The sequence below is a fragment of the Pleurodeles waltl genome, chromosome 10 (assembly GCF_031143425.1).
Source record: "Pleurodeles waltl isolate 20211129_DDA chromosome 10, aPleWal1.hap1.20221129, whole genome shotgun sequence".
In the NCBI taxonomy this organism is placed as follows: domain Eukaryota; kingdom Metazoa; phylum Chordata; class Amphibia; order Caudata; family Salamandridae; genus Pleurodeles; species Pleurodeles waltl.
In genome coordinates, this window is record NC_090449.1 from 498,686,024 (window position 1) to 498,702,485 (window position 16,462).

The 16,462-nt window shown below is 45.2% G+C and overlaps 1 protein-coding gene across 5 annotated transcripts in view; it reads left to right on the forward strand.

Moving 5' to 3' along the window:
* The window catches only part of SMARCC1 (SWI/SNF related BAF chromatin remodeling complex subunit C1), an 845,345-nt gene that overhangs the window by 139,484 nt on the left and 689,399 nt on the right, over nt 1-16,462 (forward strand). For all 5 annotated transcript variants that reach the window (XM_069210868.1, XM_069210871.1, XM_069210870.1 and 2 more), the window contains exon 8: nt 9,155-9,230. In XM_069210868.1, coding sequence (XP_069066969.1) covers nt 9,155-9,230 — 76 coding nt within the window. The remainder of the gene's footprint in view (nt 1-9,154; nt 9,231-16,462) is intronic.

The window sequence follows — 16,462 nt, forward strand, 5'->3', positions numbered from 1 at the left end:
GTGGAGAGAGGCAGATTGATCCCTTACATGCTCATCTATCGGACGTTTTGTCTTTTGCTCTATCTCTAGCGCAGAAAGGTTGTGCAGTGGCTACCATTAAGGGTTATTTGTCGGCCTTGTCAGCCTTCATTTGTCTTCCAGACCAACCATCGTTATTTAAATCCCCTATTGTTATCAGATTCTTGAAAGGTCTTCTAAATAAATATCCTCCAAAACCATTCGTTATGCCGCAATGGGATTTGTCCTTGGTCCTGACTTTCCTTATGGGGTCCCCTTTTGAGCCTATGCATTCTTGCCCCTTAAGGTATTTGGTTATAAAAACAGTTTTCCTGGTAGCTATAACATCTGCAAGGAGAGTGAGTGAGTTACAGGCCTTATCGGTAAAGCCCCCTTATACAACTTTTTATGGAGATAAGGTAGTGTTGAGGACCAAGGCTGCTTTCCTCCCGAAGGTTGTTTCACCCTTCCATTTGGCTCAGACAATTACTTTGTCCACGTTCTATCCTCCGCCTCATCCTTCTAAAGAGGAAGAAAGACTGCACCATCTGGACCCAAAGAGGGCGTTGAGCTTCTTTATTGATAGAACAAAGGATTTCAGGCTGGAGGATCAGCTGTTCATCGGGTACGTGGGCAAGAGGAGAGGAAAGGCAGTCCACAAGAGAACACTCTCCAGGTGGGTGGTTCTTTGCATTAAAATCTGTTACTCTTTGGCAAAGAAGGATCCTCCTGAGGGCATTAGAGCTTATTCCACCAGAGCTAAGTCGGCCACTTCGGCCTTGGCCAGGGGTGTTCCTGTGGTTGACATCTGCAAGGCCGCAACTTGGTCGTCCCTTCACACTTTTGTGAAACATTACTGTTTGGACTCTGAGGTCAGAAAGGACGGCCATTTTGCACGGTCAGTGCTGCAGGATTTCTTGGTTTGACCATTTAGGCACCCGCCACCGGGCGTGGTACTGCTTTGGGACTCTATTCATTAGGTGAGGAATCCACAGGTAGTTGTATCCATCAGAAGAACGAGTTACTTACCTTCGGTAACGACTTTTCTGGTGGATACATTAGCTACCTGTGGATTCCTCACGGTCCCACCCGCCTCCCCGTTGCCTTTCTGGTCTTACCAAGTAATCCTTGAGTGCGCTCCTCTTGGTCTTCAAGGTTGCAATAGACGTTGTATATATGGATACTTGTGTATATTATCTGTATACATATATATATATATATATATATGTATATATCTTTGTGTACATACATGATTTGCATATATTTGTTCGTTATATTAAATTTACAGCTATTCATTGCAATATTGTGTATTTTACAAGGTTATGGGATGTTGCCTTGCTCTTTCATTGCATTGGGTGGTTGTTCTCATGCACGTAAAAAATGTTGGTACTGACGTCGGCACGTCGTCGAGGACCTCTTATTGCCTGTATGACGTCAGACGGCGTCGCATGGGCTAGAGTGACGTCCTCGTCGACGTGCAGAGACTAGGAAGAAGATTTCCGTCGAATGCTGGCGCCATGGGAGTATTCATTAGGTGAGGAATCCACAGGTAGCTAATGTATCCACCAGAAAAGTCGTTACCGAAGGTAAGTAACTCGTTCATTAGGCTTTTCTTCCTTTCTGGTCTAAACTTCTGAGCATCAGTTGCCCCAAAATATGTTTTGAAAGACCTTAACCATAAGTTTCATTCCAATGGCAGATCACCCGGTTCCTGCAAAAAACGAGCAGGTGGCGGTACAGTTTGCATTTTCTTGTACCACTACTGAAACTAAAATACAACCAATACAATTACACCTATGAAAAAGAAGAAGCAACAACACTTAAAATAGTTCTAGCATAAGCAAATCAAACGTACAAACAAGCAAAATGCACATTCACTTTTTTTATGTAAATCGTTGGTGTTTCACATTTTTCTTTTGTTTTCTCCCTGAAATATGCTGTAAAACAATTTGACAAACGCAATAGGGTGCAAATTGCTGATTTTAGGTTATAAATTGCTGAATCACAACTTGCACCAATGCAGTAGCTTGCAAATTGCTGAAATGTAATTGTTCTTAAATATTTTTATTTTTCCATCTAGCTTGTGAATTGCTGAAAAATGATTTGCACCAATACTTTTTTTTCTTTATGGCGTGCAAATTGCTGACACCAGTTTGCACAACAACTCTGCAGAGCACTCATGCAAATCGCTGACAATGAGGGAACCCGGTACGAATTACACAGTTCCCTTTGCATCTTCAACAGCAGGGTTAATGGTACTATTTGCATAGTCCCCTTTCTTTTTCCATTGGGATGTAGATTACAGTCCCATTTCTATGACCACAACAGTTGAGCCATGAGGGCACACCATGAGGAAGTGCCTGAGACTAGCACTAAAGACCCCAAGAAGCCTGCAGGAGCTAAAGTATCATGGTGAGTAGTATGCGAACATAGAATCACGGTTTCCCTTGAAAAATTGACTGTTGAGGAACCCCAGTGACAGAAAGCACCCATGGGTGTGTAAAGACAATAAGGAATGCAGGTGCCGGCTTGAAGAATAGAGAGCTTGTGACTTGGTGATGGGTTTATGTGCCATACCTGCCATTGAAAACTGAGGTAGAGGCCTGCCCACAATCAGTCTGGGTCAATGCGAGGTCCTGAATCTTGAGCAGCGCTGTTCACCTTTATGAGCAAATCAGTGAAAGTAGTAGTACTGCAGTTAAATCGGCCATGTTGCTCCTCCGGGTGACAGCAGTCACAGGCTGGCCCCTGCAGTAAATCGCAGTTCAACATGATGAATTTCGCTTGTCGCCAAATCTGCAGTTATCCTCTTCACACAGAGTGGTATCAAACAAAGTTGTTTATTGAAGACATGTAAATATGTCTGTATAAGGGAGGGGCACAGGAGTAACTGATCCTTGTGAAATGCCACTCTTATGACACTTAAGCATTCCATGATGCATCAACACTTCATCGAACACATAAATTACAAATTTCTTTAAAAATGAAGATGGCCCAAAGGTTAGGGGCACCCTAGTTACTTGCTTTCTTTTACGTCAATGTAAAGAAATGGCTCCCTGTTGCAGTTAACCCCCCCTTTTTGCCTGATACTGATGCTGACTTGACTGAGAAGTGTGCTGGGACCCTGCTAACCAGGCCCCAGCACCAGTGTTCTTTCACCTAAAATGTACCATTGTTTCCACAATTGGCACACCCTGGCATCCAGGTAAGTCCCTTGTAACTGGTACCCCTGGTACCAAGGGCCCTGATGCCAGGGAAGGTCTCTAAGGGCTGCAGCATGTCTTATGCCACCCTAGGGACCCCTCACTCAGCACAGAAACACTGCTTGCCAGCTTGTGTGTGCTGGTGGGGAGAAAATGACTAAGTCGACATGGCACTCCCCTCAGGGTGCCATGCCAACCTCACACTGCCTGTGGCATAGGTAAGTCACCCCTCTAGCAGGCCTTACAGCCCTAAGGCAGGGTGCACTATACCACAGGTGAGGGCATATGTGCATGAGCACTATGCCCCTACAGTGTCTAAGCAAAACCTTAGACATTGTAAGTGCAGGGTAGCCATAAGAGTATATGGTCTGGGAGTCTGTCAAAAACGAACTCCACTGCTCCATAATGGCTACACTGAATACCGAGAAGTTTGGTATCAAACTTCTCAGAATAATAAACCCACACTGATGCCAGTGTTTGATTTATTAAAAAATGCACACAGATGGCATCTTAGAGATGCCCCCTGTATTTTACCCAATTGTTCAGTGCAGGACTGACTGGTCTGTGCCAGCCTGCTGCTGAGAGACGAGTTTCTGACCCCATGTGGTGAGAGCCTTTGTGCTCTCTGAGGACAGAAACAAAAGCCTGCTCTGGGTGGAGGTGCTTCACACCTCCCCCCTGCAGGAACTGTAACACCTAGTGGTGAGCCTCAAAGGCTCAGGCTTCGTGTTACAATGCCCCAGGGCATTCCAGCTAGTGGAGATGCCCGCCCCCTGGACACAGCCCCCACTTTTGGCGGCAAGTCCAGGAGAGATAATGAGAAAAACAAGGAGGAGTCACTGGCCAGTCAGGACAGCCCCTAAGGTGTCCTGAGCTGAGGTGACTCTGACTTTTAGAAATCCTCCATCTTGCAGATGGAGGATTCCCCCAATAGGATTAGGGATGTACCCCCCTCCCCTCAGGGAGGAGGCACAAAGAGGGTGTAGCCACCCTCAAGGACAGTAGCCATTGGCTACTGCCCTCCCAGACCTAAACACACCCCTAAATTCAGTATTTAGGGGCTCCCCAGAACCTAGGAACTCAGATTCCTGCAACCTAAGAAGAAGAAGACTGCTAAGCTGAAAAACCCTACAGAGAAGACGGAGACACCAACTGCTTTGACCCCAGCTCTACCGGCCTGTCTCCCCCCTTCTGAAGAAACTGCTCCAGCGACGCTCTCCCCAGGACCAGCGACCCCTGATTTCTCAGAGGACTGCCCTGCTCTAGAAGGACCAAGAAACTCCCGAGGACAGCGGCTCTGTTCACCCAAGACTGCAACTTTGTTTCCAAAGAAGCAACTTCAAGACAACTGCGTTTCCTGCCGGAAGCATGAGACTTGCTACTCTGCACCCGACGCCCCCGGCTCGACTTGTGGAGAAACAACACTTCAGGGGGAGTCCCCGGTGCCTCCGAGACTGTGAGTAACCAGAGTTGCCCCCCCTGAGTCCCCACAGCGACGCCTGCAGAGGGAATCCCGAGGCTCCCCCTGACCGCGACTGCCTGACTCCCAGATCCCGACGCCTGGGAAAGACTCTGCACCCGCAGCCCCCAGGACCTGAAAGATCGGAACTCCAGTGCAGGCGTGACCCCCAGGAGGCCCTCTCCCTTGCCCAGGTGGTGGCTACCCCGAGGAGCCCCCCCCCCCTTGCCTGCCCGCATCGCTGAAGAGACCCCTTGGTCTCCCATTGATTCCTATTACAAACCCGACGCTTCTTTGCACACTGCACCCGGCCGCCCCCGCGCTGCTGAGGGTGTACTTTCTGTGTGGACTTGTGTCCCCCCCGGTGCCCTACAAAACCCCCCTGGTCTGCCCTCCGAAGACGCGGGTACTTACCTGCTGGCAGACTGGAACCGGGGCACCCCCTTCTCCATTGAAGCCTATGCGTTTTGGGCACCACTTTGAACTCTGCACCTGACCGGCCCTGAGCTGCTGGTGTGGTAACTTTGGGGTTGCTCTGAACCCCCCAACAGTGGGCTACTTTGGACCCAAACTTGAACCCCGTAGGTGGTTTACTTACCTGCAAGAACTAACAAACTCTTACTCCCCCTAGGAACTGTGAAAATTGCACTGTCTAGTTTTAAAATAGCTATATGTGATTTATTTGAAAAGTATATATGCTATTGTGAATATTCAAAGTTCCTAAAGTACTTACCTGCAATACCTTTCATTTGAAGTATTACATGTAAAACTTGAACCTGTGGTTCTTAAAATAAACTAAGAAAATATATTTTTCTATACAAAAACCTATTGGCCTGGAATTGTCTTTGAGTGTGTGTTCCTCATTTATTGCCTGTGTGTGTACAACAAATGCTTAACACTACTCCTTTGATAAGCCTACTGCTCGACCACACTACCACAAAATAGAGCATTAGTATTATCTCTTTTTGCCACTATCTTACCTCTAAGGGGAACCCTTGGACTCTGTGCATAATATTCCTTACTTTGAAATAGTGCATACAGAGCCAACTTCCTACAGTCAATTAACTTGTAAATAAATGCTTGCCTGTTTTGTACAAAGGGTGCATGCGAAGGTCAGGTGTGTGCTTGAAACTCCCAGACTGTTATACAGCAACTATTGCTTCAGTACAGCATAGCTGCAAGAAAATAAATGCTATAACGCAGCCAATGCTGGCTGTGTCTTAAAGCTTTTTATCGCTACTTTCAGCCATTTGCAGCATGGTTAAAAACATAGGCAAAGCCAGTATATCTTGCATTTGCAAGAACTGTTGTCTTAGCCAATGCTTTTTATACATAGAAATCTGTGGAGGGATGTAGTGAAATGCTCTTACTAAACTTCTCTTATGGTTTGGAGAAGCGAATGATTAATGCAAAATGACGGTTTTCTGCTGATGGCTTTCCTCTCATAATGTGCTCTTGTAAACATCATAGATAGAACTTTCCGTCCTGTCATTGATGCATGGCATAAGATTTTTGAGAGGTCATGGGTTGTTAATGGTGGTAGTTAGTGACAGTTTAAACACACTCAACGATTTTCACTCCCAATGAGGATAGCTCTTCTTTGACCTCTTGTTAGAGTTAAACATGACGTTTTTGACTGTTTTATTGTGAATTTGTTTGATACAAAACCCATGTTGTTAAACAGTAAACCTGGATGTACCCTTTCATGCGACCCAACAGTATCATAATCATTCTTTAGCCAGGTGTAAATCTACTAAATGTTGAATGACACCAAAGAACCAACCCTAAATCTCTGTGAGGCTATGTTAATTGCAGATGCTAGCTATGTGTAGGAAAATCGCTCTCATGGCATGGTTAGCCCCTAACCTTTTGCCTTTTTGTTGATGCTAGTTATGATTGAAAGTGTGCTGAGACCCTGCTGACCAGGCCCCAGCCCCAGTGTTGTTTCCCAAAACTGTACCTTTGTCTCCACAATTGGCACACCCCTGGCACACAGATAAGTCCCTTGTAAATGGTACTCCTGGTACCAAGGGCCCTGGGACCAGGGAAGGTCTCTAAGGACTGCAGCATGTATTATGCCACCCTGGGGACCCCTCACTCAGCACATGCACACTGCCTCACAGCTTGTGTGTGTTGGTGGGGAGAAAATGACTAAGTCGACATGACACTCCCCTCAGAGTGCCATGCCCACAACCCACTGCCTGTGGCATAGGTAAGTCACCCCTCTAGCAGGCCTTACAGCCCTAAGGCGGGGTGCACTATACCACACGTGAGAGCACTATGACCTTACACTGTCTAAGCCAAATCTTAGACATTGTAAGTGTAGGGTAGCCATAAAGGGTATATGGTAAATATGAACTCCACAGTTCCATAATGGCTACACTGAATTCTGTGAAGTTTGGTATCAAACTTGTCAGCACAATAAATCCACACTGATGCCAGTGTGGGATTTATTGAAAAATCCACACAGAGGGCATCTCTGTATGCCTGTCCAAATGCTAGTGTTAGGCTGAGCAGTTCCTGCCACATCCAGATGGGTTTCTGACCACATGGGGTGAGTGCCTTTGTCACTCTGTGGCCAGGAACAAAGCCTGTACTGGGTGGAGGTGCTTCTCCCCACTCCCTGCAGGAACTGTAACACCTGGCGGTGAGTCTCAAAGGCTAAAGGCTGGTGTTACAGTGCCCCAGGGCACTTCAGCTAGTGGAGATGCCCGCCCCCTCTGGACACTGCCCCCACTTTTGGCGGCAGGCCTGGAGAAGATAATGAGAAAAACAAGGAGGAGTCACCCACCAGTCAGGACAGCCCCTAAGGTGTCCTGAGCTGAGGTGACCCCGCCTTAAGAAATCCTCCATCTTGTTTTGGAGGATTTCCCCAGTTAGATTAGGGATGTGCTCCCCCTCCCACAGGGAGTGGGCACAAAGAGGGTGTAACCACCCTCCACAGTAGCCATTGGCTACTGCCCCCCAGACCTAAACACACCCCTAAATTGAGTATTTAGGTGCGACCCTGAACCCAGGAAATCAGATTCCTGCAACCTGAAGAAAGGACTGCTGACTTGAAAGCCCCACAGAGACAACGGGGACAACAACTGACTTGGCCCCAGCCCTACCAGCCTGTCTCCTGACTCAAAGAACCTGCACAGCGACGCATCCAGTGGGACCAGCGACCTCTGAGGGTTCAGAGGACTGACCTGCACCTAAAGGACCAAGAGACTCCCGAGGACAGCGGCACTGTCCAAAACTGCAACAAAGAAACCAACTTTAAAGAAGACTCCAGCCTCACTCCGGAAGCGCGAGTCTACACACTCTGCACTCAACTCCCCCGGCCCGTGTCCAGAGGAATCAACACAGGAGAGAGGACTCCCAGGCAACTCCAACGAAGTGGACACCCTGAGTCGACCTCCCAGCACCCCCACAGCGACGCCTGCAGAGAGGTTCCAGAGGCTCCCCCTGACCGCGACTTGCCAGTAACAAAGGAACCCGACGCCTGGACAAAGCACTGCACATGCAGCCCCCAGGACCGAGAGGAACCAACCACCAGTGCAGGAGTGACCAGCAGGTAGTGCTCATTCTAGCCCAGTCGGTGGCTGGCCAGAGATGCCCCCCTGTGCTCTGCCTGCATCGCCAGATTGACCTCCGGGTCCCTCCATTGCTTTCAATGCAAAACCTGATACCTACTTTGCACACTGCACCCAGCTGCCCCTATGCAGCTGAGGGTGTATTTTGTGTGCTTGTTTGTGACCCCCCCCCCCCACCCCTTCCTTCTTGGTCTGCTCCCCGAGGGTGCAGGTACTTACCTGCTAACAGACTGGGACTGGAGCACCCATGTTCTCCATAGGTGCCTGTGTTATTTGGGCCCTACTTTGACCTCTGCACCTGACTGGCTCTGGGTTGCTGGTGCTGGGTGTTTGGGGTTGACTTGAACCCCCAACGGTGGGCTGCCTATACCCAGGAGGCTGAATTTGTAAGTCCTTTACTTACCTGAGAAACTAACTATTACTTACCTCCCCCAGGAACTGTTGATTTTTGCACTGTGTCCACTTTTAAAATAGCTTATTGACATTTTTGCCAAAACTCTGTATGTTTTAATTCAACGTTCCATACTTACCTGTGTGAAGTACCTTACAATTTATGTACTTAGCTACATTCTGAATCTTGTGTTTCTAAAATGAATTAAGAAAAAAATATTTTTCTATATAGAAACCTACTGGCCTGGAGTTAAGTCTTTGAGTGTGTGTTCTCATTTATTGCCTGTGTGTGTGTACAACAAATGCTTAACACTTCCCTCTGATAAGCCTACTGCTCGACCACACCACCACAAAATAGAGCATTAGTATTATCTAATTTTGCCACAATCAAAATCTCTAAGGGGAACCCTTGGACTCTGTGCACACTATCTCTCACTTTGAGATAGTATATACAGAGCCAACTTCCTACACTATGCAACACCGAATTAAGCTGTGTTTTTCATTTTTTTATTTTATTTTTTTATTAGTTACGACACATGGGTGCCATCTACTGATATTGATGCCGAATTGGAAGATCCACCTCCCCCAGAGAAACCGTGGAAGGTAACAAAACATATTTTGTGTCACTTGATTAAGAAAATTAAAACATTATTATTTGTATAGCGTTTTAGTGGAAGGTTCAGATTAGAAATTAGCAGTACTACTTTTCCTGCAGAATATGGAAGTTGGACGTTTATTGGAAACTCTAGAAAAATCATTTGTGAAGGCTCAGGTTGCTATTAAAGTTGTCCAGACTGTTAGCATTTTTTTGTAATGCTGTAGTGGTAATCAGTTTGCAGTGGGTTCTGAGCTGAATGTCAAGTTGGATGAAGACCATGTTCAATGGATGATCACATTTAATATTGTTTAATTTCAAAGAATGGTATGATTCTCATTACTATCCAAGAAGCCTGTAAGGAATGTGTGTCTGCACTTTTTCCTTGCTTTCACTAAACATGTGTTCTGTTTGAAAAGTGCTCAGTGCAGGGATGTGGAATTCCTATAAAACGTCGCCCATGACACATTGTTTGGGGTCAAGGGCAACAATTTTTAAAGTTTATTTTGTCCTTGGGACGAGCAGGCCCAACCCCCTAGATCACAAACTCTCTAGTTGTCAGTTTACAGGGAAGGGTACTGTCTGCAGTTGAGGGAATATTTGTGTCCATGTGATAATGCTGTTCAAACTTTCCTTTATGGTTCATTAATGCAAAGTCCTTGTTATTAGGGTGAGAGCTCTAAATAAGTGTTGTATGGTCAAACTGCACTACTGACATTGGTTCCAGTAAAAATAAGTGTACACAGTTTGAAAAGTTTAACATATGAGACTACCTGTAATACTCCCGGGATGCTTTCTGGTTGGAATGCTTTCGAAATAAAGTGTTCAGAAAAAATGAAGTAGGTAAAAAAGTAAGTGAAAAAAACGCTTTGTTAAATTACTGTGAATGTTCTTGCACTATTTCTTTGAAGAATCATTTAGTAATGTGTTGATGCATGCTAGTATTTAAAAAATATTCATAATGGAAAATCAGTAACCATTTTCAACTAAATTGTGGGAAACATGAAAATAAACAAGCAGTAGCAAAGCCAACCCATCTGACACTGGTTGTCAGTCTTTTGGTTTTGTCAATACGTGTCTTGTTTTGACATGGCTTTTGTAACACCCATTGCTCAGTAGTTGCTGGCACTGAACAAAACGACTTAGTGTGCCAATATGCTCTTTGTGGAAGAGCAGAATTCTACCACTCATAGAAAAGCCAGCCGATAGATAGAGAAATAGAATTTTAATAAAAAGAAAATGTCTTGGTTAACGCCAAACTTAATCAGTGGCCCAATTCTTAAAGAAATTCACAAAAGTGAACCCACGGTATATGTCTGTGTAATAGCGGCTTTCATAAATTGACAAGAATTTACAGACGTAGACCAGGAAATCGTGCTCCTAGAAAATATTTGTGGACTGTACTTAGCACGAGCAAATATGCATGTGTAGATTTGCTCATGCGAAAATCCATTGAGCATTTACAAGTTCACTTTCCCTCCGATCCCTTTTTGACAGCCCTGGAAGAACTTCTATTTCTGCTCTTGTGAGGAGTAAATGCCCAACCTTTCTCAGTATGGGAAAAGATTAGACAAGATTAGTGAAAATATTTAAATCATAAACCTTAGTAGGTTTGCACAGACTTAAAGGCATTCCAGCCCTGGAGCTATTACTTACTGCTTCCTCCAGACCCAGTATGTAGATCTGTGGAAAGATGGTAAATTAAGGAAATTGCTATAGTAGAGCTTGAAATTGCTAGTACTCCAGCCCTACTATTTTTATTAAACCTGGCATAATCAGGGAGGCTATTATCAGAGCTGTTATAATGAGATTGCTGCCATCATTTGTTGCCTAACTACATGGCACCAAATGGACAAGTAGATTTAAGAAGTGACCTGTCCCACACCCCTGTCAATGCCTGCTCCTGAATGTGGTGGGAAGGGAGTTTGGGGACTAGAATGCCATTGTTCCTGGCCTTTGGATAGTTTTACTCATTTCAAGAGTGTCCGAGTGTGAGAGATCTGAAACTGTCTGAAGATGGCCTAGCTGCACGGTCTTTGAAATCTCAGTTTGGAGGTTACCTATTGGATTTATCTGCGCTAACAATAAAAATATTAAATACACACTCAATCATTTATTTCAAACTTAATTGGTGTTAAAGAAAGGAAGTAACTAGGGCCTCCCGCACTTAACTTTAGAAACGCCTTACTTTTTAAAGACATCTTGCAGCACAAGTGTAAAACTAACAGTCTCTTCAAAATTAAAAAAGTTGATTTAGTTAACATGCAGAACCTTTTTGCCTTAGTACAATTTATTTTGTCAGTGCATTGAGATGTATTCCTTTAAAAGTGATAGTTTTCAAACATACATTTGGAGACATACATTTTGAAACATTAATTATTTCCCTTAACCTGAGAACACCACCAATAGTAAATTAAAGAGGCAAGTCACTTGGTATGAGCACTTTATGGGTGGCTTGGGTTCCTATCATACATTAACATTATAGTTTATTAAATCAAACATAGAAGCAGGTTTTGTGCAGCGCGCACCATGAATCATGTATTTCGAGGTCATCTTAAATGTGATAATGCAGAAAAAGAAGGGAAAGTGAGACTAAACAATTGCCTAGGATCACACAATTTGGAAAAGTGCGTAAGCCGGGATTCATTCCAGGTTTTCTGGTTTCCCTTTGTTTATTTCTGCCACTAGATGTATATCATTTGCTTCTCCTACACCTGCCTTGCCACCAATCCTCCCAGCCACCCCACTTGACCGCCACTACCCTGGCATCAATGCGGCCCCCGGGTACATCACAGACCAAACGTTTTGGCCCCTGGGAAAATGTTTGCGAGTACCCATGGTCTAACGTAACAATTTGACTTGATTCCTAGAGCACAAAATAATACTTTGATTATGTTTGGTTGCTTGTGTAATTCATACGTCAAACGTACTTATTTGCTGAGATAAATGTTCCTGGGTGTAAGAGAAGGGTGTGTGTGCTACGCTACTAGCACCTACTCCTGTGCCTGTGATGTAGCTGTGGACACCAGGGTGTTTTTTTCTGGGCTTGAAGCCAAAGCTGTGAACGCTCTTCTCTGCATTTTAGGAGTCTGTTGATGAATAAATGTGTACGTTCGGTGGGTAAATATAGGAATGGTTACCTTTTGGCAACCTTTTCTCGTGCAAGTTTAGATTCAGAGGCAACTATGCAGGTCTAGAAATCTGAGAAACATCAACCGTTTCAACTATAGGGCATATTTGCCAACAAAAATGACAGATCCAGACTTGTGCTTATGCACCACCTCTCAGGGTCAGACAAGATGTCGGCTGTAGTTGAGTATACTGCATGGGGATAGAATATCTGTTTTGAAAAACATTACTGAAGGTAAGTAATCCCTCCCTCATGGATCTCTTGTCTCAACCCAAAAGCATGTATTAGTTTCTATTAAGATCTAAGATGGACCTTTTACAGTATAACTAAGTTTAAAAGTGAATGAAAATCCGCTTAAAGGGGAGCATTTTTCATATCTTTTGGTTTAACTGAAAAAATCAAAGGAAAACTGAATTCATTGTTGAAAGCTGTAAAACGTTATAAACTGACAATGCTCCTTTAAGAATTCCAGAATGTGCGTGTTCTATTAATCACTGCTGACCCAGTCATACTGTAGCTGATTGGTATTTTGTGTGGCATTGTTGATGTAATTGGGAAAAGGCAATTTGTCTATTATGGGGTTGTCAGCACTGGCTTATCTTTCTGTAAATACACAGTAGGTAGGGTTTTAGTGATCTTCATTATGATGTTTTACCATAAATCAAACTACGCTTTGTGTGGAAGTCTTAAAACTAATTCTTTAAGGATTCAAGCAACGCCAGCTGCTCTTCCAAGAAATGTCCTAAACCCAGAGATTGGTAGAGGAAATGTCTTACCTTTTACTAAAGCTTGTTGCATCTATTCTGATGTGTTGGTGGATCAAGCCTCGCTAAATCAGTTTGCAAAGGCTTTTATTATCCTAAACTGTTTTAAGTGGTCCTCAAGGGCAGGCTTTTTGGCTTTCTACTCTGTGCCTCCGGTATTAGATGTTGGACAGACTCCCACAAAGGATAAACGAGCATTTGCAATGCAATAGGTCTCACATTCGCTTGAGTTAGTTATTGGGGTTGTAAATGCATAACTGGACTTATTTCGCCAGATAAATTGGTAAACCCTTCTGCATAATTTAGTCCTCTCTGCTACATAATTAAAGTGGCCCTGCATATCACTAAAGCACTCCCATTTACTTTCTTCCGCTATCTGCAGCCATTCCTCGTTTTTTAAAGACCATAGAATGATTACTTGGTGGCTGCACACACAGATAACAAGGTACATTTCATTCTAGTCCAGTCTCTTACATAGAGTGGTACAAATCGAAGCTCCAGAAGGAACTTAATTTTGCCACCCTACTAATTTTAGTTTTTCACTATTATGTTCATCTGTACTCTCTGTTCACACCCACAGCGTAACGTCCATTAGTTTTCTGCCAAACTCCTTATCTAGTATCTGTTAGTCACTCAAGTTCCAAGGATGCTATGTACCTCTTCTGTTCTTTTGTAAAATATGCATACTTTGAATGCTAAGGCCGCTATGTAAATCAGTGCCCATGGAAAAGGACTGACTTCTTTGCAGGCCTTGTCAGTCAGTTTGGAGGACTTCGGTGTTGACCTTGGCGCAGCAGCACTTACATGTTCTGGATGCCTACTAATGGACGTGGGCGCTTCCATCACCATGTTTTCTGACTGCATTAAGTGAAACAAAAGTGCCTCTTACTGTGCAACCTTGGTGTTAAAGTAATTACAATGTTTTGAAGATATCATGTGGTTAACAGTTTTGAATGAAATATTAAATACATTTTGTCATGCAAATACCACACTTCTGGCCGCTGGCCAAGTGTAACAGTTTTACATGGCTAAGCAAAATAAGGCTAGACTACAAAAACATAAAAATACAATAATGTGTGGGACGTTACAGCCTTTCAATTATTTCTTCCATATACTCTTACACACCATTACTCTGAAAGAAGCCCTGGTTTCCACTCTGGCCTATTTCTCACTGCCTTTTTTCACGAGAACAACAAAGAATGGTGTTAAAGTAGTGAGTGTTCTAGACAATAAATCGTCCGTGGTGAGGTTCTTGGAGAATGGTGAAATAACAATGGTCACCTCTCCTTCTGAACAATCTGCACAAACAAACTGAAGGAATGAGGTGGCGCCTCCTCTAAAACTCTGCCTATTTTCCCGAACTAATCGGCCACTGTAGGAAGTTGGCTCTGCTCTGTATGCACTATTTCAAAGATAAGGAATAGTATGCACAGAGTCCAAGGGTTCCCCTTAGAGGTAAGATAGTGGCAAAAAGAGATAATACTAATGCTCTATTTTGTGGTAGTGTGGTCGAGCAGTAGGCTTATCAAAGGAGTAGTGTTAAGCATTTGTTGTACACACACAGGCAATAAATGAGGAACACACACTCAGAAACAATTCCAGGCCAATAGGTTTTTGTTATAGAAAAATATATTTTCTTAGTTTATTTTAAGAACCACAGGTTCAAATTCTACATGTAATATCTCATTTGAAAGGTATTGCAGGTAAGTACTTTAGGAACTTTGAATAATCACAATAGCATATATACTTTTTACATAAAACACATATAGCTATTTCAAAAGTGGACACAGTGCAATTTTCAACAGTTCCTGGGGGAGGTAAGTTATTGTTAGTTCTTGCAGGTAAGTAAACCACCTACGGGGTTCAAATTGGGTTGGGGGTTCAGAGCAACCCCAAAGTCACCACACCAGCAGCTCAGGGCCGGTCAGGTGCAGAGTTCAAAGTGGTGCCCAAAACACATAGGCTTCAATGGAGAAGGGGGTGCCCCGGTTCCAGTCTGCCAGCAGGTAAGTACCCGCGTCTTCGGAGGGCAGACCAGGGGGGTTTTGTAGGGCACCGGGGGACACACAAGTCCACACAGAAAGTACACCCTCAGCAGCGCGGGGGCGGCCGGGTGCAGTGTGCAAAGAAGCGTCGGGTTTGTAATAGGAATCAATGGGAGACTAAGGGGTCTCTTCAGCGGTGCAGGCAGGCAAGGGGGGGCTCCTTGGGGTAGCCACCACCTGGGCAAGGGAGAGGGCCTCCTGGGGGTCACTCCTGCACTGGAGTTCCGATCCTTCAGGTCCTGGGGGCTGCGGGTGCAGGGTCTTTTCCAGGCGTCGGGACCTTAGAGTCAGGCAGTCGCGGTCAGGGGGAGCCTCGGGATTCCCTCTGCAGGCGTCGCTGTGGGGGCTCAGGGGGGACAACTTTGGTTACTCATAGTCTCTGAGTCGCCGGGGGGTCCTCCCTGTAGCGTTGTTTCTCCACCAGTCGAGTGGGGGTCGCCGGGTGCAGTGTTGCAAGTCTCACGCTTCTTGCGGGGATTGCAGGGGTGTTTAAATCTGCTCCTCTGGAAACAAAGTTGCAGTCTTTGTTGAACAGGGCCGCTGTTCTCTGGAGTTTCTTTGTCTTTTGGAAGCAGGGCAGTCCTTTGAGGATTCAGAGGACGCTGGTCCTGGGGAAAGCGTCGCTGGAGCAGTTTTCTTCTGAAGGAGGGAGACAGGCTGGTAGGGCTGGGGCCAAAGCAGTTGGTGTCTCTGTCTTCTCTGCAGGGGTTTTTCAGCTCAGCAGTCCTCTTCTTCGTAAGTTGCAGGAATCTGATTTCCTAGGTTCAGGGGAGCCCCTAAATACAGAATTTAGGGGTGTGTTTAGGTCAGGGAGAACAGTAGCCAATGGCTACTAGCCCTGAGGGTGGCTACACCCTCTTTGTGCCTCCTCCCAAGGGGAGGGGGTCACATTCCTATCCCTATTGGGGGGATCCTCCATCTGCAAGATGGAGGATTCCTAAAAGTCAGTCACTTCAGCTCAGGTTGCCTTAGGGGCTGTCCTGACTGGCCAGTGACTCCTTGTTTTTCTCATTATCTCCTCCGGCCTTGCCGCCAAAAGTGGGGTCGTGGCCGGAGGGGGCGGGCAACTCCACTAGCTGGAATGCCCTGTGGTGCTGGAACAAAGGGGGTGAGCCTTTGAGGCTCACCGCCAGGTGTTACAGCTCCTGCCTGGAGGAGGTGATAGCATCTCCACCCAGTGCAGGCTTTGTTACTAGCCACAGAGTGACAAAGGCACTCTCCCCATGTGGCCAGCAACATGTCTCGAGTGTGGCAGGCTGCTAAAACCAGTCAGCCTACACAGGTAGTTGGTTAAGGTTTCA